We start from the raw sequence: 26820 nt of genomic DNA on the forward strand, positions 1-26820 counted from the left end.
ATGCGGATTCCAAGCTCACTAGAAATACCACCATCATCGGCAACCGTGGCACCCAAGTACTTGAATCTGGACACCAGCTCGACGGGCAGACCAGAAACCCGCAGAGGAGTGTCGGCGTCGATGCAAGCAGCACTGCACATGGATTTGGTCTTAGCGGCATTCAGATGAAGACCCACACGCATCGAGTTCGTGGCTAGCCTGTTCACGGTCACCTCCAACCTCTCGATCGTCGAGTCAAACACGACTGCGTCGTCTGCATACTCCAAGTCGCACAGTCTTTCTTCGCATAGATCGCTTGTGTCATCATGATGTAGGCGTATCCCACTGTCGGGGCAAACCGTCTTACGCATTATGAAATCCATCATGATGATAAAAAGAAAGGGCGCAAGTACACATCCTTGCTTGACTCCTGACGTGATTTCAAAGAGGTCAGAGGATGTTCCGGCTGCTCTCACGCGACACTCTGTATTGGTGTAGAGAGCACTTATCACGGCGACCAGTTTCCGTGGGACACCATATCCTAGCAGAATTTGCCACAGAGATTCACGATGAGGACTGTCAAATGCCTTTTCATAGTCCACGAAGCAGCAGGCGACAGGTATATTCATCTCTTGGTACTGTTGCAGAAGGCTTCGGAGAGTTGAAATATGCTCTGAGCAGGACTTCCCCGGGACAAATCCACTCTGCTGCGCACGCAAAACGTCCAGCATGGGACTTATAATCCTGTACAGGAGAATCTGCGCCAACACCTTCCCGGGAACGCTGAGGAGAGTGATTCCTCTGTAATTATTACAGTCTTGTGGGTTACCCTTTTTGTGCAGAGTAACAACGGTACCATCCCTCCAGGCTTTGGGGCACTGCTCCCTTTCCCACACCTCGTGCAGAAGGTCACACAAGGACGGCAATACAGCGCTCAGTCCGCAGAGCAGAAATTCTGCATGGATGCCATCATCTCCAGGAGCTTTCCTGCGCTTCAGTCTTTTGACAGCCTCTTTAACTTCAGCAGTTGTCGGAGGATCTTCGCAGAATCCCGATGCAGTAGTGATTCCGAGGGCGGTGATCTCCGACGGAATATAGAATAAATTATAAGAATAAAAATAGTAGACCTCCAAATAATAACCTCATATTATTGATATGCTGAATTTGTGAAGTGACACCTTTTCTTGAACCTATCATATTGTAGGTTCAAATTCAGTGCAAATATTTTTCAAAAAAAAATCTAATACTTATGTTTGTTTCTGAGGTGTTTCAAATTTGTATATTATATATACATGTGTATGAATTCAAAAAAAACACGAAAGTGTAAACAAATATAATTTTATTAATTTTCATGAGCTAACATTACAAATTATAAGTTTAAAACATTCCCAAGATGGCATGAAAGATTTCTGTTATTATTGCGTTTTTATTAAATTATAAAAACATGACTCAAAAAAGAAAGCAATTCAATGAATATTTGTCGAGGCACAATTTTTTTTTAAATTTAGTACACAACAATTAAGATTTAAGAAACCATTATTATAATAACGTGTATTTGACGGCAGTACGTTTTGGTCGCCGCGGAGGATTTCGGAACATTAGTGTATAGAAAATTGATAATTGGTTCCTTAATTAGTGTATAGGCTTAACGGTATGTAATGTGTTAGAATAACTATTATAAATTGTTTTTTTTTATAATTTTATTTTCTTTTCTATTGATAGCATCTAATATATTATATTGAGGGTTTCTTATATCCATCGACCGTTTTAGTCTAGGATCAACGAGTGCAGGCAATACACAATTCATATAAATCTTGTCAGTTGTGATGTGAAGAGTAATATTGTTTTTATTATTCAATGAACTAGGTTCTTACCTCAATATATTTTTTACTTGAGTTTAATTATTACTAATAAATGCCTAAGGTGATTCCGCTCAATCCAACTCGGCATTAAATATATTAAATTCTAATGGATTTAAGTTTTGTACTATTTCATTTGAGTCGTTTTATGCGATCCTGGTTTCGCCTTTTGGCATCGTCAGGCACTATACGCACTCATCAAATACACACTGAAAACGAAAGCAGCTAATTCTCACTTAACAATAAATTAATACAATAAAGTAAGGTAAAAACTTTATCACCTACCTATTAAGTCAAAGATCACAATGAAAAATATAACAAACAATTAATTATGAATAGTTGAATTGTAGCAGTATGAAAAAAAAAGATTTTACCACAAACCATCTGAAAAATACATATATCATAAAACATATACGTGGTTTTGTGCCTCAAAAGACTTTTTTACTATTATTTTGACCATTAGGGAAATTATGACACATGTTTCAGTGGCCATTACGATGACAGCATTCGAAAACGTATTTTACTTTAAATGTTCTACCAATTTACTATTTGTGACATAAACCACTTAAGATCGATAATAAATAGACCTTGAAAAATAATATTATTTTTTTCTATTGATAATGCCAATAAACATACTCCTGGATACGTCCCTTTGAAAATAACAAAACATGGCCACCCAGGTACATAAAAACTGTATTAAATACATGCAAGGTTTTTCAAATCGCTTAAAGCCCAACCAAGTAGGTATTTATCAAAACAATTAAAGTCCACCTATATTTTATCTAAACTGCTCAAGTCCAAAATATTTTTTTTTATAAATGTTGCACCGAACGAATACCTTCAGGACTTCCTTGTAGCCATCGTAGTTATTAGATTCAATTATCTTACAATATCTCACATGCTGCAACCATTTATATTACAAGATAATAAATAATATAATAAAACTACATTTTTCTCAGTTTGACATTCAATGGTACTTTACGATGTTTGATATTAGAGCGGAATACAGAAACATTATTGTCATAACTAAAATGTCCTTAGCAGAAAACACTATGCAGAAACATTGTCCTTAGTTAAGATCATTTCTATTGAAAATAATACCATATTTAAAAATTCTCTTTCCTATAGTTTAGGTAAATTATTTTATAATTGTTAAACGATGACAAAAATATGACAACTGCACTTTATAAATGCAATAACTATAAATACATATTAATATTTAATTATAATACTCTTATGTTTCCGTTATAAGTCATTATACGTGATTCTACAGGCACCGCAAGATATTTTTTTAACATGGTAACACTAGCGTCAAGTGTCACTTTATCATCTGGCATCTTGTATTTCTGCGGGCTGGTGTATACAAGTAAAATAATATCCTGCAAGTACATGCCAAACGAATTAACACTATCAATATCCATATTGAGATAATTTTTTTAATGAATATGAGTGTATGGACTGTTTTATAGCACGCGAATTTATTTTGACAGCAGCTGTCAGTGGTAAAATGGTAATACGGAAAGAGGCGTGCTCATAACAAAAGTTGTATATGGTTAAGGATTCCTTAACTCTATACTCAGTATAGACCAGTGCTCGAAATGGAAAATTTCACGAACAGGAACGCTCTATAATTTTCCAAAAAAAAAAGTATGCTTAATTTTTTTTGTTACATACGTACGTACGTTGGACGTATAACTGCAACAATAAACTTTGAACTTCTTACGTGGATGTATATTGAGCAAGTGGGCAAGGATTGTCAGCGCCGCAGGCGAAAGAACCACGTCTCAACAAAGTATACCGTCAAGAATTGTATTATTCTTTACTCTTACATTATCTACCACCCATAATTAACAGGCATGTTACTTCTACCACCACTCGTCACTGCTTATAACTTATATTACTGTCTCATTTGGGATAGTTCAGTTTCTTAATTAATTAGACTTCAAAAACAACATATCCACATACCTACCATAAAGTTTCTAATTAAAAATTAATTTACATATAGCAAATTTTACAGATTATAGATTCAAGACGAGCACAGAATATTTAAAAAAATCAAAGAAATAGTATTAAAATAGTGTGTAAAAAATAAAGAAATACCTAACTAGAAAGCAACTATTAGAAAAAATAGTAAGTACCTATACAGAGACGAGTAAATACAAAATTTATATAGTACATATCTGTACACCGATAGAGCTAACTACGCCATTTAATTATTTAAGAAGTTTTAAAACAAAGAATTTATAAATCGTTCACATAAACTCGTTCACACTCAGGTGGAATATACCCATATCCGAAGCGATTTGGATGAACACAGTTATTTCCTGCCCAATCATTATCAGCAATTGCAGATTAGTTCTGCTGTACTGTATTAATGTATTATTTTACGCATTTCTTTTATACAATAATATACCTGCAAAACTATTATTAAGTTCAAAATTCATTGTGGCGCGACAGTCGTTTTGGCCAATTTCGAAAACAGGACCGACTATTTGTCATTTATTTTAAAAAGTAAAGCGATTCATAAAATTTTAATGACACAAAAAGATTTATTTGAATACTGTTTATTAGATTTTAAATAAATAAAGAGTTTATTGTGTATAATTTCGTTTTAAACGTGCTTGCCATTTCCACGATTCCGAGAAGACAGGAAAAAAACGGGTCCAATGGCCTTATACAGGTTGGGGCGTAGGAACTTCATTTTTTTAAAACGCTATGGTGAAATTAGAAATCATAATGATATTACAGAAGAAATCAACAAGAGAATCATGTCTGCGAATAAATGATACTAAGGCCTGTTAAGACATTTTAAGTCCCGCATACTATCTCGTCGAACTGAAAGCACTTTTTACAAGACACTAATTGTAAAGCCAGTGCTCACCTACGCATCGGAAACCTGGACATTAACTCTGCGAAATGAACGAGCCCTGAACATCTTTGAAAGAAAAATTCTCCCCCGTCCGTTGGAGGAGGCCAGGACCCACACCGGGTTGTCGCGCCCCTGATGATGATGATGGTGAAATTAGTATGCTCAATGAGAGGTTCTGGATGGGATGTTTGTGTGATGATGTAACCTGACAAACATCATGTGAGTTCCTGGTTGACACCTTACCCAACAACACACTTTTCTTCTTCTCTGACGAGGATAGTTTTATGATTTTTCTATATATTTTCTAATTGCGCTGTTAAATGTTGTTAATATGTTATATTATATTCCTTTGATTTTCTGGTTTCATGTTGTGAAAGTATTGAAATTATCGAAGAAGTAAATCAGAAGAACGGTTTCCCAGCGGTGAGTCTATCAATCAGATCGTGTGCCCATTTGGGCTGGTCGGTGGGCACACTGTGTCCCGCGTTCCTCACCATCACCTCCGTCAAGTTCCCGCCAGTCTTGACGTATCCTGCGATCTCCCCGTCCACGAGCCACTGATGGCGCTTGGCACTGCGGTACTCCGCCGCCCCCGTGAAGTTCAACTGCTCCAGGTAGTTGACGCTGATAGTGTACGCCGTGACTACGTCCACCTGACCGTTGTAGATGACCGCGCGGTAGTGGTCCAACAGCTCGCTTACCCACCCCGCCACCGACTTCATTACGTCGAGCTTCAAGTATCTCTCCACTTCGGCGACGTCGTTGAATGTCAAGTTTCCCACGTGGAGCGCCTTCCTCACCTCAGGCAGCTTGAAGAGATTTATGTAATTCCAATTTGTCACGTCCTGCGTGTGCAAGTAGTTACAGTAGAAACTGTATCCGGTCAAATTGAAGAAGAGAGTCCTGTAAGGAATGCGCTCGCTGTTGATTAACATCTCGTAGGCGCCAGTTGCCTTGGCCCACTCGCCTTTTTTGATGTAATCGATAGCGGCAATCTCGTAATATTCGAATTGCTTCAATCCATCTCGATCCACGAGGCCAAGTTGGTACAGGTATGTTCCTATGTTCAGCTGGTTGACAGGATCTGTTAAACCGTTTCCGATTGCGAAACCCTTCAGGTTGATGGGTAGTTTAGCGGTTGGGTTTCCGACGTGGATAGCGTGACACACTGCCGCGACAAACTTTCCCCCGTACGACTCGCCCGCCACGAAGAAGTCGTTCTTCTGCAGGTCTGGAAACATTGTAAAGAACTGCGTGAGCGCTGTGCGCAGGTCTCTGCCAACTGTTGTTTCATTCTCGGCGAAGCCGTCTTTTGTGAAACTGAAACCGGAGCCCACAGGATTATCTATGTAGATCATGTGGTGGTTGGTGTGCCAAGAGTACGTATGCCTCTTTAACTTTTTCCGTTTTATCTCGAAGGGGCCGTTCTCAGTGAAAACTCCGAACAGAGATGACATGCCTGGGCCTCCCTGCAGCCACAAGACGACGGGATCCGTCGGTGTGTTTTCAGACGGGAAGTACCAGAAGAAAGTGTTAGAGTCGTGCGTGGCGTTGACAGTGAAGAACCCAGCGTAGCTTTCGACGTTGCCGAATCCAGGGTATTGCACATACGCACGATCCTGCGCCTCTTTGATCTTGTTGGCATCCAGCAGAGGCGTCAGCATTAGGGCCTCACCGCAGTCATCTAACGGAGCCGCGATGTCGATCTTCGGATACATGCTGAAGGAGCCTTCCGCCACTCTGAACAGTAGGCATGCAGCCAGGAGCCCTATCGCGTGAAACATATTGTTCGTCTGAGATGATTATAAAATATTTTCTATCGTGAATATTGTAATGTGAATGCTAGCTAATCGACGTGCGATTGTTGACTGACATCTTTCGAAATTGCAACACGAGTGAAACTAATCGTACATCCAATTATCCACATTTTTATTATAGGTATTTCAATCAAATAACAAATAATAATATACCGACGAGTGTAGGGAGTCAGAAACCGGTTAACTGGCGAATCATACGAAAACTCAAACGACGTGTCGGCCATCTTTTTAATGTGTGGTGGTTGAGCTTTTGTGGACGTAATTTTGAAGGTGCTGAATTGGTGGATTCCAGATCTGGGTAAGGGGGGGGGGTTACACGATAATACCAGGCACTGACCTTTGATGTTGAGACGGCCGGCGCGCACTGGTAAACGGACGATACACTTTTGGATGGATGATAATATATTATGTGGTTGATGAATAATTAGGATGAGTTCAGGATGGATGATATAGACGCGATGTTCGCTCGAACCGTATCAGATTTAGCGTAAGAAGGCTAACAGATGTGTTTTATATGAGTCACGCTGTAATAGTTAGCGACGGTAAAGGTATAACAAACTTGACTGTCTTAACGTAACTAACCGTTCTTTGCAATTACCGTCGATTCATGACCCGTAACTGTCGGTCGTCCTGGTCTGGCGACAATAATAAAATTAAGGATGGTAGGTAGGGTAGGTGTTATGTATTTTTGCGAGTTTAAGGATGGAATTGGGATCATAATCGGCCCAACCATGTAGTTTAAATAGTATAATTATTAACCCAATTGAGACAATCGGCGTTAGTTTGGCGCCGCTGTTACAGGATGAAGGAATAGTGGAAATCAAATATTTTCAATCATATTTTGATTTTTTTTAAGTTAAAATTACTTAATAATTTATGTAATTATCATTTTATGATCTTAGTTATAAAGAGCCCGATATATTTTTTTAAGAATTATTTGATTTATAAAATCTATTTTACAACGTTTTTATTAGGTCGTATTCTTAATTGTCCGGTGGTTGTTTGTCCGGTACAAATCTTGCAATCGATTTTTAACTAACTTCCTGACTAGCTAGACATTTGAAACTCTTAGAATATATCAGAACACGATGCCAATGCATTTTTTTAATACTTTTAGCCATCTTTAAGTAGAATTATTGAATTCATTTTCGATTAATTCTGTTTTGTATGAAAAGTTATTTCGACACCATTATTGGTTGCTAAGCGGATTGTCCTTGCAACTAAATTATTAATGTATACGTGCGTTACTATGGAAATCAAAATGAAATGTCAATATAACATTTCAATATTCTATGGCTAATCGAGTCAAGTTTATATGATTCAAAGAAAATTTAAAAACGTTCTTATATAAAAAGTTCTTTTTATCTTATAATTATTATTCTTCATATCGAATATTGAAAATTACATTTAAAATTAAATGTCATCTGGCAACAACGAATATTATTTTGTCTATTGCTACCAATTCAACCACACTAAAAACGTTGATAAATCGGCATCGAGTGTTATATTATGCAGAGAGTTTGAGGGGGAACGTGCGCCGCGTAGGTCAAAATGAAGTTTTATGCTATTTTCAAAGCATGATCCTGGACATTCCTTAAACGTTGTAGATAATCTATTTATATAATTTTGAAGCCTTATTATCCTATATATTTATATTAAACATTTGATGACTGCATAAAGTATTTTTATTACCTAAAATAGTATTTTTTTAAACCTTTCGCTCTAATGTTTTAGAATATAGTTATATTTCTAGAAACTTAAATTTACAAACGATAAATGAAGTAGGGAGTAAGACCATGTTAACGCGCGTGTTTGAACATGTACCTAACCGTTTTTTTATTTATGTAAAATATTTTTTTTTCGGTTAGCTACATGTTCAAACACGTGCGTTACCATGGTCTTACTCTCTACTTCATGTATCGTTTGTCAATGTATGGCTACGGCCATATGTTGTAGCTTAACCACTGGGAAATGCCAATAGAAATGGCGTATTTCAAAAAAATACTACATTATTCTTAGGTCAATAAATATTATAAAGCAATCATTATTCATAGGATATTTATCACTTTTGAACGGTCAATGACATAGCTTATAATCAGTATCTTTAGAATTATCTTCAAATGTGTAAATCTTGCCCATTTCTTGAATAATAAAATGCCTAATTCTTGTCAAATTTGGGATCACAGAGATTATCAATATAATTTTTTATCGTGAATATTTTACAAAAATTATCTCGTAATAAATTATACTAATGGTTTCATAAATGCGTTTAAAAATTAATAAATGTAAAAAATCTTAACACCACTGCACAGTTATGTACCGAAATATGACTATATTCTAAATATCACAAAGAATATAAAATATAATTTTTTATCGAAAATATGTCACTATATAATGTTAACATTAATTTTACTAATGGTTTTGTAAATGCGTTTAAAAATTAATAAACCTAAAAAATATTAACACCACTGCACATGGATGTACCGAAATATGACTATATTCTAAAACATTAGAGTGAGAGGTTTAAAAGAATACTATTTTATGTAATAAAAATACTTTATGCAGTCATCAACTGTTTAAAATAAATATAAAGGATAATGAGGCTTCAAAATTATATAAATAGATTATCTACAGCGTTTAAGGAATGTCCAAGATCATGCTCTGAAAATAGCATAAAACTCCATTTTGACCTACGCTGAGCATGTGGGCCGTTAATGGTTGTGTCTTATAGGTATGCAAAATTCCTGGAAGATTTTTTTTTTAGTTGGTACTTAACTCGAAATTCTCGAGAATATATTATTTATTAAAAGATTTATTTTGTGTGATTTAGAGTGATTCGTTTTTTTAAATCTGGTAGAAATTGCATGCTGAAAGTTTAATCGCTGCGAATAAATGCTACTTTGGCCTGTTAAGACATTTTAAGTCACGCATACTATCTCGCCGAACTAAAAGCACTCTTTACAAGACACTTGTAAAGCCAGTGCTCACCTACGCATCGGAAACCTGGACATTAACTCTGCGAAATGAACGAGCCCTGAACATCTTTGAAAGAAAAATTCTCCGCCGTATATATGGACCGATCACGGATGGCACCATTTGGAGGAGAAGATATAATGCTGAGCTCTACGGGCTGTACGAAGATTGCAGCGCAGTTCAATCAATCAAGATTGGGAGACTGCGATGGCCAGGTCATGTGCACCGTATGAATGACAATGAACCGGCAAAGAGAGTCATGTCCAGCAACCCAATAGGACGTAGAAGAAGAGGGAGGCCAAAGATTCGCTGGTTGGATGTAACTGCCAGTGACTACCGTATTCTGGGGGTGCCGAATTGGAAAGCGGCCACACTGGATAGGGACAGGTGGAGGGAGCTGTTTGAGGAGGCCAGGACCCACACCGGGTTGTCGCGCTATAAAAAGTAGTTTTTCGAAAAATAATGTGTGTGTTTGTGCTAGATTTATAAATTTGTTCATGTGTCACACAATGAATTGAGGAAAGACAAGAAGAAACAAGACAAGTTAATATTATGTTTTTATAGTTCATTCGATTACAAGCGTTGTGAATATGAGATCATTACCAGTGGTAAATACTGGTTACTAAAATGTCCTCGTATTAGATTTTGTGAAACATTCTCATCTAAATATTGTTTTAATAGTTATAATAATATTTAAATCACACACGAATAAGATGGCCGACAAGTCGTTTCGGTTTTCGTGTGATTCACCAGTTAACCGATTACGGACTCCCTAGTTTTATACGTTACTCGGATTATTTATCTTGTGTTTTGATAGAAATATAATAAAAATGTCGTTAATTGTATGAACGATTAGTCTCACTCACGTTGAAACTTTATTTCAGTCAACGATTGCACGTAGATTGACCCGCATTCACACTACAATATCCATAATATAATATATTTTATAATCATCTCAGACGAACAATAATATGTTTCGAGTTGTAGGACTCTTGACTGCGTGCATGCTATTCGGAGTGGCTGAGGGCTTCTTCAATATGTACCCGAAGATTAAAGTCGCGGCTCCGTTAGGTGACTGCGGCGAGACCCTAATGCTGACGCCTCTGCTGGATGCCAACAGGATCAAAGAGGCGCAGGATCGTGCGTATGTGCGATACCCTGGCTTCGGCGACGTCGAAAGCTACGCTGGGATCTTCACTGTTAACGCCACACACGACTCGAACATATTCTTTTGGTACTTTCCGTCTGAGAGTGCCCCGACGGATCCCGTCGTCTTGTGGCTGCAGGGAGGGCCCGGAGCATCTTCTATGTACGGGCTCTTCGACGAGAACGGGCCTTTCGAGAGAAAACGGAGACACTGGAAAAGACGAGAGTTCTCCTGGCACACCAACCATCACATGATCTATATTGATAATCCAGTGGGAACCGGTTTCAGCTTCACGAAAGACGGCTTCGCGGAGAATGAGACAACAGTTGGAAGAGACCTGCGCACAGCGCTCACGCAGTTTTTCACAATGTTTCCGGACCTGCAGAAAAACGACTTCTTCGTGACGGGTGAGTCCTACGCGGGAAAGTACATCCCGGCGGTGTGCCACGCTATCCACGTCGGAAACCCTACCGCCAAACTACCCATCAACTTGAAGGGTTTCGCAATCGGAAACGGCCTTTGCGACCCCGTCAACCAACTAGGTTACGGACCATACCTGTACCAACTGGGTCTCGTAGATCGAGATGGGCTAAAGCAGTTCGTAGATTATGAGATCAGCGCTATTGATTACATCAAGAAAGGCCAGTGGGCGAAGGCGGCTGACGTCTTCGATATGATAATTGACGGTGACAACAGGCGGTCTCTTTTCTTCAATTTGACCGGATACAGTTTCTTCTATAACTATTTGCACACGGACGACGTGACGAATTCGAAAAAATTCATGGACCTCTTCAAGCTGCCCGAGGTGAGGAAGGCGCTCCACGTGGGAAACTTGACATTCAACAGCGGCGCCGAGGTGCAGAAATACATGAAGCTCGACATGATGCAGTCGGTGACTGGGTGGTTGAGTGAACTGTTGAGGCACTACCGCACGGTCATCTACAACGGACAACTGGACGTAATCTTGGCGTACCCTCTCACCATCAACTATCTGCAGCAGTTGAACTTCACGGGGGCGGCGGAGTACCGCAACGCCAAGCGGCATCAGTGGCTCGTGGACGGGGAGATCGCAGGATACGTCAAGACTGGCGGGAACTTGACGGAGGTGTTGGTGAGGAACGCGGGACACATGGTGCCCACGGACCAGCCCAAGTGGGCGCACGACATGCTCGACAGACTGACCGCCGGGAAACCTTTCTTCTGATTTACTCCTTAGCGCAGGGGAGGGCAAACTGCGGCCCGCCGGGTATTTTTTTGCGGCCCGCTATCATTAATTGTACTTCTGATTACGAATAACTTTTTTATAATTTTTTTAAAAATATTGACAATAGATTAAAATTTAAAGAATTTGTTATTTTGTAAATGTTTTATCTCAGTACGTCTTCCTTGCGTCTCGTCTCACACTATGTAACCACTATTTTCTACGTTGAACATCGTTTTCAATAGATATTGATAGTGTTCCGACAGAGCTACAACTTGAGATTATTGATCTGCAGTGTGACACTGATTTAAGAGAATTGCATCGTCGTGAAGAAATCTCCAAATTTTACAATGCCCTTAATTCAGACAAATTTGACCAACTTAAAGATTATGCAAGAAAAATGTTCGTTATTTTTGGATCAACCTATATAATGTGAACAAACATTTTCGATCATGAACCACCGACATCCGACAAATTCTTTACGATCAAATATCTCCGATGCCCATTTACAAGCAGTTTTGAGAATATCGACTACAAAATTAACACCCGAATTTTAAAAAAATGTTCAAAAATGTACAACAATTTCATTCTTCTCATTATTTTTTTTGTAATGTTTATTTTTCGTGATAATAAATAGTGTATATCTAAAAATGGTATTTTACTTGCGGCCCGCCGCTCATTTTCAATTCTTGAATTTGGCCCTCCATCCAAAAAGTTTGCCCCCCCCCCCTGCCTTAGCGTATCTACAGCCCCGCGCAATATTGGCGTATAAGGTTTTCCGATCTGAGCGCCTTCCATTCATTTTATATGCGGTATTGTCGAGTGATCACAAAGAAAACCTATTTGTATTAAAATTCTAATGAATTTAAGTTTTTACTATTCTATTTGAGTCGTTTTTGCGATCCGGGTTTCGCCCTTCGGCATCTTCAGGCGCTGTGTATACTCACCAAAAGGCACACACACACTGACAAGTATTCAGTATTCTATATTTATTCAGTATTTCTATCAAGTACAATAAAAAGTATTTATTATAACATAGAATAGTCATGTTTATATGATTCAACAGAAAATTTAAAACCTTGGTATCTATATAAAAAGTTCTTTTTATCTTGTAATTATTATTAATTGTAGTAGCGTTTACATTGTATAACTCCATTATGACGTTATTTTAAACAGCTGTTTCGGGCTATAAACCCACCTTTGGAACAATCGACCATAACTAAAGTTGAAAATTCATATTATGACCTGTTCCCAATCTCGGGCTGTTGTGATAAGAGCGTGAGGCCCGCAGAAGCGAAGGGTGGAGATAGGCTGTTAAGATCCGCCATAAATAGTGCACATTAAACTTTATTAGTCATACGTATTTATTTTAATTGAACTAAGACTGCAATTTACCGATGGCATTCGTTCTGTCTAAACCAAAGCATAATAGTTTTGGTATATTTTGGGCGATACGACAAAATTGTGCAGACTTATTCATTGATTCTTATTTGTTTTATTCATATTACCTGCAAATATTGTTGGTTCATTTTTTTAAATTCATTAAGCCTGCCTAAACCAAACTATAATAGATAAAAAAATATTATTCTATCTATAAAATATCCAAAGTTATGTAGGATTTAATTGCATAATTATTATAGATATTTTATAGATAGACGAGTATTTTTTGACTATTATCTATTATGGCTTGGTTTTCGCGGGGTTTAATTGAATCTTAAAAACTTTTAATTGAACTAAGACTGCAATTTACCGATGGTATTCGTTAGTTTTTGAAAATCAATTAAACCCTGCCTAAATCAAACCATAATAGTATATTTTGGGCGCTACGACAAAATTGTGCACACCTCTTCATTCATTCTTATTTGTTTTCGTTGGATTAAGAATACATATTACACATATTGTTGGTTCATTTTTTTTAAATTCATTAAGCCCTGCCTAACCAAACTATAATAGATAAAAAATATTATTCTATCTATAAAAGCTATGTATGATTTTATTGCATAATATTATGGATATTTTATAGATAGACGAGTATTTTTTGACTATTATCTATTATGGCTTGGTTTCGCTGGGTTTAATTGAATTTTAAAAACTAACCAACACCATCTGTAAATTGTAGTCTTAGTACAGAGAAGTTAAAGTCCCTCCACCAAACCCGCCCCGTACCACCCTCGGTCTTAATCGAGAGTATCACGGGACCCATTAATTGGTGATGTGAAGCATCTAAGAATTGGCCTGGGAGTGTCCTGGGAGAAGATGCCCAAGACTTAGATTGCTACGCTCAAAGTGAGCTCTGACTGAGTTTACTGAGTTTACTCTAATGCAAAGTGCCAGGGAGAGAAAAAGCACATGGAAATTACTAAAAAGAAAATGAACCTACTTGTTTATTAAATTAAAGAACGAAGCTAATCATACAGGCAGCAAAATTTATGTGAAGAGATCTTCACGCCCGTAGTAAGACGCCGCAATTTTTTTGAAAGCAAGATAATTGGCCTTAGTAGCAACCGGGTCGGACGGGGCCGATGGGTCCAACAGCTGGTTGGACCGACCTGAGCATTTCCTCCCGTTCGGAGCACATACTCAGACACTCCCATAGGATGTGGTTGGCATCCTGTATTTCCCCTCCGCATGGACATGTCGGACGGCTTGCAATGTCGGAAACAAATACGTATGACTGACAAAGTAGTTTAGTGTGCACTATTTATGGCGGTTCTTAACAGCCTACGTCCACCCTTCGCCGCTGCATGAGAGTATACATATAATAACATGTCAATATATCCTATCTTCTCATTCATGACAGTGGCGTGGTCTTCCTATGCCTAAGCACCGCAACTTATAGTATACGTAAATAATATATCAAACGTTTCGTTGAAATGTACATATTATAGATACATAGTGTTACCATCGTGATAATATTATACTAATTATCGAAGATTTAATTCAAAATGTAACTTCCCATGGCATGTTTTTCTCGAAGCGATAGAAAGTTTAGTGTAATCTAGAGATGGGAAAACTGGTCGATTTTGAAGACTAAGTATACTTACTACCAGTATAAAAAATACTTAGTAAGTATATAAACTTGTTCCAAAATACTTACTAGTATTTGGAATACTATATAGATCGTTTGGCGTACGTATGCGACAAAAGTTTCATACTCAACTGAAACTAAAACGAACTCCATATTATTAGTATATTGAAATGCGTATCGGCTCAGGGAACTAGAACTGTGTATCGGCTTCAATATAATCGCTAAAAATACGCTGAGCTCCGCTTGTGGAAAAGTCCCGTATACCTATTATAAAATTTTAAATTTATGAGTTTAGGTTACAATATTATTGTTAACAAAAATGAATAACAGTGTTTTTTTTTTTAAATTTTAAACATGTTTTGAGCGGTATATAACAAGCCTAAGCCTGTGCGTCATCTCACCACTGTGCTGCGACACAAAATTTAGACTAATACATTAAAATATACCTATATTCAAGTGCTATGTATCTCGTTCGTGCGTATTTAATGTCAATAGTGTTGAAAGTCTACCAACAACTGGCAAGTGCACAGAACAGCGACTCGCGATGATATCATCACAAGTTTTTTGGAATATGTTTATTGGGCCACACATACTGAAGGTTCAAATAGACTATATGACGATCGGGCACATATATGCTAAGAGCGTTTTAGTGTCTATGATCAAATCTATGACATTCTGACATATTATACATACATATTGTTTGACAGCTATGACATCCTATTTACACTCTGTGACACCCTGTGACACAGGACGCCAACATAAGAAACGGGTTTTTCGACATATATATGACCGATCGTCATAGAGTGTATTTGAAGCATGAGTATGGGTAGTTTCATCCGAAACTTGAGTACACAAACTGGTGACAGTATTTCCAACTCACCTCTAATCTCGTGTAATCTCGTTATCTTCGACAAGTTTAAAAAAATAAATGCCATAAGCGTGTATATTGTATGTAATTATCACTTTAAATGTGTTTTGTCGAATGTGTAATAATTATTAATTAGTACCGAAATAAATATGTTTGTTTGAAAATGAAGAGCCGGTTTTCAATTCGAGACTATAATATCCAGTTGTCTTCCATACAACAACGTAAAGTACCTACCATAAACCCTAGCATTAAAATAATATATATATAGGTCATGGCCCCCAGGCTAGGATTTTTGGCGGGCCCCCCTACCTATCGCTAAAGATGGCAGTGTGACGCTCTACAGTAGGTGTACGCGATAAAATTAATGTGCACATTTAGTGTTTTTTGTATATTTTAATCAATGACATTAATAATAATATATGGATGAAGCATCTGGAAAAAAAATGGCACTCACTTTTTTGTAGGGTCTGCCGAATGGCATAATCTATTCTAACGCCATTACAATAAAGGTGATATTGCCATAAATTGCCGATGCTTTTTGTCGGGTCTGCCGAATGGTTCGGTTCTAACGGGTTCGCTCAAATCAACACTGACACAAAAAACACTGTTCTAATAACGCCATTACAATAAAGGTCATATTACTATAAATTCCCGATGCGTGATATCGCATAATGGAAATTGCGTGACGTCTACCTATATGTGCGAATTTACTTGCTAGCTACTGTATTGAGTGCGTTGTCCATTAATAATGTCATTGATTTTAATACATCTATTTGAATTATGGAGTTGTCAAGTATCGATACAAAATTAATTAAAAATTAAATCGTACAACCACATAATTTAAAATAATGATAATATCGAAGAACAAGCGGCGCCTTTTTTTACTATTAGAGAGAATTTGTGATGTGTATTTATATCACGTATCTGGTCGGCTCGCCACGCCGGGCCCTTCCTGAGCCCGGGCCCCCAGGCTAGAGCCCTGCCAGCCCTCCCTTTGTGGGGGCCATGATATAGGGACTTAACATTTTTAGGATAACTGGCTTCAGCATGAGTAAACAGTGACAAACAATAATAATATTACAAAATTTTAAATTAAGAAACAATTATACCTGAATTCTACATTTTTACAAGGTTCCGATTGCAAAATAAGGTTTTGGTTCTGGTTACATTTGGAGATATTATAGTTAGTTAACGTTTGTAACGCCCACTGTGGCCGCGCGGCTTAAGCGTTGGACTATCACGCCGTGGGTCCCAGGTTCGAATCCTGGGTCTGGCAAGTACACATATTGTTTTTCAATCTGTGCGTGAATCAGGGTATGGACCTGATAGGTTGAGCAAGTGGCTGACATCCATTTCTCGTAAAAAACAAAATCTGTTAATACAAACCTCTACTCTGTGGAGGCCCATATGATCCTATTAGGATCGGACATGGTCGAAGAAGGTAGTTAGTTATCTGACGGTTTCTGTTGATTTAGGTCAGCTGGGTGGATGAATATCTTTCGTATAACGGCGGTCACCAACAACGTCGAAAATTAATCTACCATGGAAGAACATATTTTATTTTACAACGTTTTTCTTAGCTCGTATTCTTATTTGTCCCGTGGTTCTTTGTCTGGTACAAATCTTGCAATCTCATTTAACTAACTTCCCGCCTAGCTAGACATTTGAAACTTTTAGAATATATCAGAACACGATCCCAATGCATTTTTTTAATATTCTTTCAGCCATCTTTAAGTAGAATTGAATTCATTTTCAGTTAATTCTGTTTTGTATGAAAAGTTATTTCGATACCATCATTGGTTGCTAGGGGTCCTAGCAACTAAATCATTAATATATACGTGCGTTACTGCGAAATCAATATGAATGTCAAGATGACAATTCAGTACTATTTCTATCAAGTACATTTTTTTTTGATCGTTTAAGCTAGTCAAGTCAAGTTTATATGATTCAACAGAAAATTTAAAAACGTTGTACTTATATAAAAAGTTCTTTTTATCTTGTAATTATTTATTTATACGAAAGGAAATATTGTAGATAAGTATCACAATTACACGATGGCCGCGCGGCTTAAGCGTCGGCCTATAGTGTCGTGGGTCCCAGGTTCGAATCCTGGGTCTGGCAAGTGCACATGTTGTTTTTCGATTTGTGTACGAGTCGGAGTATGTACCTAATAGGTTGAGCAAGTGGCTGACATCCATTTCTCGTAAAAACAAAATCTGTTATACAAACCTCCACTCTGTGGAACCCCATATTATGATCTTATTAGGATCGGAAAGTGCCGGAAAATAATATAATGGATAATGCGTGCGTACCATACCATTAATTTAGCTATTTAGCATATAGGATAGGCTTTTATCTAATTTTGCACAGGTTTGAAGCGTCCATGTAAAACTACATTGATGGAATTGAATGTTTCAGTAAATATTAATAATAATAATATAAGATAAGTCTGAAAATGAAAAAATCTTTCGTCTGTACCGAAATAACAATAACGGACACACTTTCATGGCCCACACAATGGGGGGGGGGGGGCTGATTGGAATGAATTGCAGTGAATATATATGTATCTAATGGCTGTGTTAAGAATATTAACATTTTATGTGGTTGAGTGATACAAATTTTGATTATTGTGTGTTGGTATTCGAAAACTCCATAATTCAAGTGGGTTTATTAAAAAATACAAAAAATTGCTAAAAATACACTACCTTCCCTTAATTTTACCTGGGACACCATTTGGAAAATGCTTCTGGGTACTGTTCGGTTATCAGGAATACAGCGGAAAAAACATTTTGAAAATAGCCGATAAACTAGATTATTTGTTAGGTTAACCTAACCAAACCTAACCTAACCTAACCCAACATAACCTAACCCAAACTAACAAATAATCCAGTATATCGGGTATTTTCAAAATGTGTTTTCCGCTGTATTCCTGATAACCGAACAGTACCTTCTGTTGAGTCACATTGCCTTTAACCCTAGCGATAGATAGGGGGGCCCACCTACGATCCTGGCCTGGGGCCCGCTTCAGGATGTGTGGGCCATGCTCACTGTCATAGGTTTATAGTCTGTGCGACTTCCGTTTACTGATATCCGTTTAAAAATCGGCTGAAGTCGGGTCCAAAGATAAACGTTATCTACGTAGGTAAACAAGCTCGCTGGATACCAATGTAATTGTACTAAAAAACTTGATGCTGTTTCCAGATGGTGAGGAGAGCGAGATCCAGTTCGCAGAGTCGGTCCTGCTGCCGGCTGCGCGCTCCTATTTCGACGAGTACAGCATCCAGCACCCGGGAGTCTGCCCTTACCAGCTGTCCCCCGACGAAGAGAACATCGACTTCGAATACTCATTCCTTTCCCTCGACCACGATGCGGAAACAGACTCCGCCCCCAAACCTAAGAGAAGCAGGCACCTACAGTTTCTGATCGCCATTGACACCGACGCCTCAGACGTCCTGCGAGAGCAGACCGGGGCAGATGACGCGGTACCTCTTCTAACGGCAATTGATTTTCCCAAAGGGAGAATGGCCGTGATGAAGTACGGTGAAGAGATCACGACGGACTCGGTCCAGAACTTCCTTGACAGTTATCTGAGTGGTCAACTCCACTTTAAGACTCTTTCTGCTCCTTATCTGGAGGCCTCTGACGCAGTAAAAGAAGATTGCAGTTGAGCCAACGATCAATATTAATAGTTTAAAAATTTTAGTGCCGATCTACCCACTTATTCAGTGTTTTTTCAGCCAATAGACGGTGTGTGGCACAATCAAACATTTTAATTTTTGATGTTCTAGTATACCTAACTTTTTTTTTAATGGCAAGAGTTATGCAGTATGTAAACTGGTATAGGCTTGCGTTTGGGGTTCCAATCCCAGATAGATCTTTTTGTATCAATAATCTTCAATTTCAATAATAGATGTTATGTAATTTTGATTTTAAAGAAAAAATTTCTAAAAAATATGAAAATCATATATGTAATTGACAGACAAATTGCTTTACCAATTTAGCCACCTGCATCCGATTATATGACAGAAGAAGCTTTCTCAAATTTCGTTTATATTGACGACTAGCTAACATACTTGAACTCTTGCTATTCAACAAAATAATTCACAAACATTAATAAACAAATTACCACAAATACTAATAACCGAACTACCACAAACATTAACATCCGAATTACAACAAAATAAATATTAATTACCAAATTACCATAAACATTAATAATCCAGTCATTATCAAATAAATGGATACTTCTTGACATCAATTGACATATTATTATAGATCTAAAATCTATGTATTTTTGTTTAACCATGTTCGATCCTAAAAAGATCATAATATGGACCTCCACAGAGTGGAGGATGTTTTAAAGGTTTTTTTTGTTTTTTTACGAGAAATGGATGTCAGCCACTTGCTCAATCTATTAGGTCCATACTCTGGGTCCAAACACACATTTAAAAATAACATGTCAATTTGTCAGATCCGGGACCCACGACATTATAAGCCAACCCAGTAGTCGCCAATTAAATAGGTACTATGTATGTCAATAGTATGCTTTTGTGGGTAGGTTCCTTTCTGCATAACTCCAGTTGTATCATCGTTTGATATTTAAGAATAAACAATACTGTGGTTGCCTAAAAATATTATTATATAATTCTTTTAAGTAATGTACTTATGCTGCATGGTTACATTAAATTACTATATGCCCAAAGATGTGAAGAAACCTTTCATCTGCCAGATGTAGCCTTTTGTGGTTTCCCTACTAAAATCGCTGAAGCAAATTCCAATTTATTATAAGTGCTAACCAGGGAACTCAGAAATAATGGGAACTGAAATACCCAACGGGTAAGGCGATAGCAAGTAACCGTTTCGAGTAAGGAAGAATCCGGGTTAAGCTTATACACGTGTCAAGAATACGTTGTACGTCTAATACTGATAAACTGCTCTCGGTTTATGCATTTACGTTAATTTAATGTTGGTGTATTACACACACTATTGCACGTGCATAATCCGTGCTTCATTTTCATAGGACACTCACACATTCAAAAACCCTGCTTCAACGTGCGGCGTATTGAATATAGCCTATCGATATTCTATTTATTATCTGTTCTGTGGTGCTAACCCTTCACAGTTTGACGACTGACAACTTTAACTTGAGGCGCAACCTTGTGTCGCAATGTGAGTATTGACAGTGTTTTGAAAGCTGTTAGTTCTGCAAACCGCCGCACCTGAAGTAATAGTTGTCTGTCTCTATGGAGCTTGTTTTTATATAAGTATAAGGTTTTCTTCAACAATTTTGTATGGTGACCATTTTAAAAGAATTATTCATTTATTGATTTTTTAAGGCGACTGGAGGGGGTGGGGTGGGGTTGACAAAATATAATAGGTGCCACTGACTTCCGCATTTACCCCCGCAGACCCTGTACTTTTGTGGGTACATACCCTATATCCAGACACTCCGCACTTTCAGTCTAATGATGAACACCTGGACTGCAGCTACTACTTACGAGTTAGTGCGACTCAATGACATTATTAATGAACAACGCACTCAATACAGTAGCTAGCAACTAAATTCGCGCATAGCGACATTCACACATGCATATAGGTAGATGTCGATTATGCGATATCACACATCGGGATTTTATAGCAATATCACCTTTATTGTAATGACGTTAGAACAGTGTTTCTAGTGTCAATGTTCATTTGAGCGAACCCGCTCGAACCGAACTATTCGGCAGACCTAATAAAAAGCATTGGGAATTTATAGCAATATCACCTTTATTGTAATGGCGTTAGAACAGATTATGCCATTCGGCAGACCCGACAAAAAAGTGAGTGTCATTTTTTATTAATTAATGTCATTGGTGCGACCTGTCTCCTAGTGATAACGAATGTGTCATAATTATTAGAATCGTTAGTGTCCGCTTGTCTCATCTGCGCCGTCTTGTTTTTAGACATGCCGCATCGGAATATTGAAGCAAATATTGGATGTCCCAAATAGTTGCACCAATTCATGAATGCATCGGGTCTTCCACTGACGTAGAATACTGAAATGTGAGTGAACAATTTTAAAAGATTGTTTGACAGTCAAATCATCCGGGTCACGATCCTCAGTCATGACAAAGAAGAAGAATAAAAAAAAATATTACATTCACCTAAAAAAATTGTATTTTTTTCTTTTCTGATGTGGATCCGGACCCGAAAACCCTTCTCTTCTGTGTGCTCCTGATACGATTTGATACTAAAATGAAAGGAGACGGCATTCTAAGTCTGCCTAAAGCGCCGGCTAGCGCTCAAGCTTACATGCGCAAACCGGTTTGTATCGGGAAGCCCGTGTGTATGGACGGGAAAACTGTAGCTCGCGCAAACCGCAAAGCGCTGTAAAAGTGTTTCGTATTTTTTGCACAAACCATACCGCACAGGCAAGTGGCTACCGTCTAGCCGGCTCATTAGGGCGTCGCTTTACCTGGTCATTGTATAAACACAAATAAATTATATCAATCCCAAAGATCAAAAACCAAAGGAATAATTTACAAACACATAATTTGTATTAATTGTATTGGGTATGCAATATATCCATAATACGGGATCCAGTATTCAAATACACCAATGATGATAAGAAAACATGAATGACTATCAGTGTTAAATCTGAACAATTTATCGATGTATTTGTCATTATTGTGCGCTATCTTGTCTGGTCCTAGAAATCAGCTTGTTTTATGATCATAAAAATTATATTAATACCATTAATGAGTATTAATATAAACGTCGTTGTTTTAAATTGAGAATTGAAGAATGTTTTGCAGCATCAGATTATCATGTTTGATTCTAAGACCCGTTTCACACGGGACACCTGTGTAGCGCCACCGGCGTGGCGAGATTCCGCATTTACATGATCCGTGTGAAACGAGTCTAAGCAGATCATAAGGACGTCCACAGAGTGGAGGTTGTATTGTTAGATTTTTTTATTACAACAAATGGACGTAATGCACTTGCTCAACTTATTAGATCCATGCCCTGGGTCGAAACATACATTTAAAAAAAGTAAATGTCGATTCGAACCAGAGAGCGTCACGACATTATAACCCTACATGTCACCATTCGACTATCGTGGGCCCCACTAGCGAAAGGGTGCTAGTTTAAAATAGGTAATTAGAAAAATGTCCTAGGTCAGCCATTTTTGCGGGACATGAATTTGAATTTGGTTCATCTTCAGTATTATATATATATTTTACCTTTTTATAATAGATATTTTTAAAAAAAAGGTAATTCCCAACTGCGATTCGAACTCGGGCTTGAAAGTCAGAGTCTTAAAGACAAAGAGGCCATTTGGCATCGAATCCAGCGTGCATAAATTAATGGATATACAAAAATTACATCACTGTAAAGATGTTAGGCTAAAATACATACAGCCTCAAGTTGTAATAGTATGACATTGTGTTTTTTACATGTATGTGTTGTATGCATGAAATGTTCCAAATTAGTTGCAGCCTTCCTTTGATTGTATTAGTGCCATAGCTGTGTCCGTCTGGTTGGGCAAGCGGACAATCAATTTATAATACATAGATACCTACAGACGGATGCAAATTAGGCAAATTATATTTTTTTGTAGAATATAAAATAATGACATTATTATTTAAAGACGTTAATAGAAAATAATTTTTTTTTTTCCCTAAGAAGGTAGGCTTTTTATACTAGTTTAGTATGGAGTCTCCGCCAATAGTGGGTGCATGGTTATGGCACCATTTTAGATTATTCTGTTGTACGTTCAAACTTTAATTTTATTTATAAATAACATTATAAAGGAAAATATATTTAATAAACTTTGTATTGGAGTTTGCGATTGACTTTTTTGAGGAATTGCATTCTGTTTTTACCGTGCAAGGAATAATTTTAAAAGCTTCTATAATCATGGATGTACCAATTCTCAATTTCAAATGATGATATTTATAATACTGCTTTAACCTTCCCTTTACGATGCTAATAAATTCTGTCTGTTCCAGTGATGTCATCATAGGTTACCGTACAAGATTAATCATACGAGTATTTCTATACATTGTTACAGTCTACAAGTCATAATATTAATTGAGTTAGCATTTACTTGGTAGAATTCCATTTTACAAGAAATGAAAATATAATTAATATTAAATTCTACAGGTTTTTTTTTTTTTTAAAAAAGGTTTGTCGATAGCTATTTCGGTATAATGGTGTTACAACCGAAATAGCTATCGACAAACCTTTTTTAAAAAAAAAAAAAAAAAAACCTGTAGAATTTAATATTAATTATATTTTCATTTCTTACAAGTCATAACACTATCTTGTTCTCACCCCTTACTTTCATATCTCTTTCTCACAATTGAATATGTCTCTCTTTGTCGCATACACTTTTAGATCAATTTCTTTTGTTCACAATGGAATCCGACGTTCTGTTTGCAATGTGCATTTATAATTATTTATGTCAAGTAAATAAAATCTGACAGATATTTATCAATTATATTTATTTAAGCTGGATAATGCAATCGATTTTGAAAATAATAACATTTTAATTAGATGCAATATTGATGATTCTAGTAATAGTCGACATGAAATTGACAAAGCGCATATTAACTTTAATATTTGCAATTTAATGGGCTAAGTAACTTAAGGTGACATTACAATAACGGCAGTGTTAATATATTATAATCATGACAATATATTGATTTCTAAGATGAGAAAAGACAGCGAACCATAATGACATATCAATGGTCTAATTTTAATACCCCGTATCTGACCTATACGACGAAAATAATTTTTCAACGTACCAAAGACAACAAAGATACTGCCCGCCCATCGACCGCGAAATTCCCGCATCTGTAGTTATTTTAACAAAAATGATAGATCTATTTTAGTAATTTACCGTATCTGAACATTGCTGGAATAAAAACCTGTGTGACGTGTGTTGAATTCAACTTCAAAATGTCACTTTTGAATTATTTAAAAGGTATAATAGTAAGTAATATAACAAAATTGGATGTATATCACATTATATTAGGCATTATGTGCTTTGCTTTACCACTTTTTACGTTACGGGTTATTGTATGCTATATAGTTAACACCCACGGTGGCCGCGCGGCTTAAGCGTTGGACTATAACGCCGTGGGTCCCAGGTTCGAATCCTGGGTTTGGCAAGTACACATATTGTTTTTCAATTTGTGTGTGAGTCAGGGTATGGACCTAATAGGTTGAGCAAGTGGCTGACATCCATTTCTCGTAAAAAACAAAATCTGCGAATACAAACCTCTACTCTGTGGAGGCCCATATGATCCTATTAGGATCGGACATGGTCGGAGAGAGAGGGACAGATATAGTTACAACATGTGTGTGCTATTAACAGTCAGATACGGGATATTAAATATTTAGTTTTTTTACCTTCCTGCACGATTTGTAAAAAGTCACTTACGGGAAATTAACATTAGGCCATCGATGTACGTCTTCCCTACAAGGTCTACAGATTATTCAGGTTAGCTCGCAAAGACTTCCCGACCGTCACGCAGCACCAGGGCCCTTCAGGTAATATGTATAAACATTTTATATTTTGTGCTTTTCGTTGAAACGTTCAATTCGGTAAGTCTTTCCTGTAGAAATTTAGGGAGAGTTTTGATCGCCTTTCAAAGTGAAATCTGTAGACAAATAATAATAATTGAATCTAATGTAGGAAAATGATAATAAACATATTCTTAAGATAAAAATAAAAATTTAGAATTTTAATCGTTAAGTAATGTTTTTTTCAGAATCTGTTCTAAACCAGAAAGTTCTGAAATATTTCTATTTTGTGAAGCTTGGTTGGGTTAAGTTTTCTTTAACCTATTCCTATGTTAAACAGCAGTTAAGAATGACTAATCATCTGTCTCACGTTATGTTCTTATTTTATTACGTCTATCAGCAGTGGCGAAGGGGGAAGGTTGGAGGTAGGTTGTTAATATCCGACATAAATAGTGCACACTAAACTTTGTAAGTCAAACGTATTCGTTTTCATTGAACTAAGACTACAATGTGTAGATGATGTTTGTTAGTGTTTTAAATTCAATTAAAGCCTGCCTAATCCAAGCCATAGATAATAGTCATTTATCTATAAAATATCTAAAATTATGCCACTAAATCATACATAATTTTAGATGTTTTATAGATAGAATATTTTTTATCGATTATGGTTTCGTTTATGGAGGGCTTAAGGTGATACATCAGTGAAACGGCAAATAATTTTCAACTATAGGCGCGACGAAATTTTGGACTCACTGCCATTCGGAGAGAGAACGTCGAGCTGGGAACACGTCAATTTGTTTCGTGATGGCTACGGGGGTATTAATTCTTAAATCGTGTAAAGATGACTAAAAACGTTACCCATTTACTTTAAAAAGAAAACATGTCAATGAATATATTATTATTGTTACTGATAGAACAATAAACAGAACATTAAATGGACACATGTTGGATTTATATGACAAATTATATTTTGTTTGGCATGCGTCATTTGCATCGCCTAGCCACCATCTTTTTAGACCGTGCCTCAACTGAGGTATAGCCTTAATGAATTTTACAAAACTAACCAACGCCATCTGTAATATGTATTCTTAAGGTTTAAGGTTTGGTTTAGGAAAGGTTTAATTGAATTTTAAAAACTAACCAGCGTAAATTATATTCTTAGTTCAATGAAAACAAATAAGTATGACTGACAAAGTTTAGTGTACATTATTTATGTCGAATATTAACAGCTTACCTTCACCCTGCTATATAGATAAGGATGTCCTTGTAATATAAATATAGGTTCTTCAATAAAAAAAAATGCATTTATAGGAATAATTGAAATTTTAATTTCATTTGTAATAAATATTTCTTTATTTTAGAAACTATAAAATAATTTTATTATCCATTGATAAGGTTTTGTGATATTACTGTTAGATTATAAAAATTCACAACAATAAATAAAATATTATTGAGGACAAATTGTTTTTTTAAATCTGTAATCCGCTCACACTTTTCCAATCCTTAAAATTCTTACTGCAGAGGCCAACAACTCTAACTTGAGGCGCAGTCTCGTCACTAGTATCG

The 26820-nt window shown here is 36.9% G+C and overlaps 1 protein-coding gene and 2 pseudogenes across 1 annotated transcript in view; 2 read left to right on the top strand and 1 right to left on the bottom strand.

Moving 5' to 3' along the window:
* Positions 1-19414, top strand: part of LOC147069330 (nucleoredoxin-like) — a 112777-nt gene extending 93363 nt beyond the window's left edge. The window contains exon 8 of the mRNA XM_085950222.1: positions 18943-19414. Within this exon, the coding sequence (XP_085806348.1) occupies positions 18943-19409 (467 nt within the window). The 3' untranslated portion in view covers positions 19410-19414. The remainder of the gene's footprint in view (positions 1-18942) is intronic.
* LOC147069333 (venom serine carboxypeptidase pseudogene) lies at positions 5109-6425 on the bottom strand (annotated as a pseudogene).
* Positions 10469-11848, top strand: LOC147069334 (venom serine carboxypeptidase pseudogene; annotated as a pseudogene).
* Positions 19415-26820: the final 7406 nt, after the last annotated feature.

This window comes from Rhyacophila brunnea, unplaced genomic scaffold (genome assembly GCF_057557595.1).
Source record: "Rhyacophila brunnea isolate RB1 unplaced genomic scaffold, BYU_Rbru_1.0 scaffold_23, whole genome shotgun sequence".
In the NCBI taxonomy this organism is placed as follows: Eukaryota; Metazoa; Arthropoda; class Insecta; order Trichoptera; family Rhyacophilidae; genus Rhyacophila; species Rhyacophila brunnea.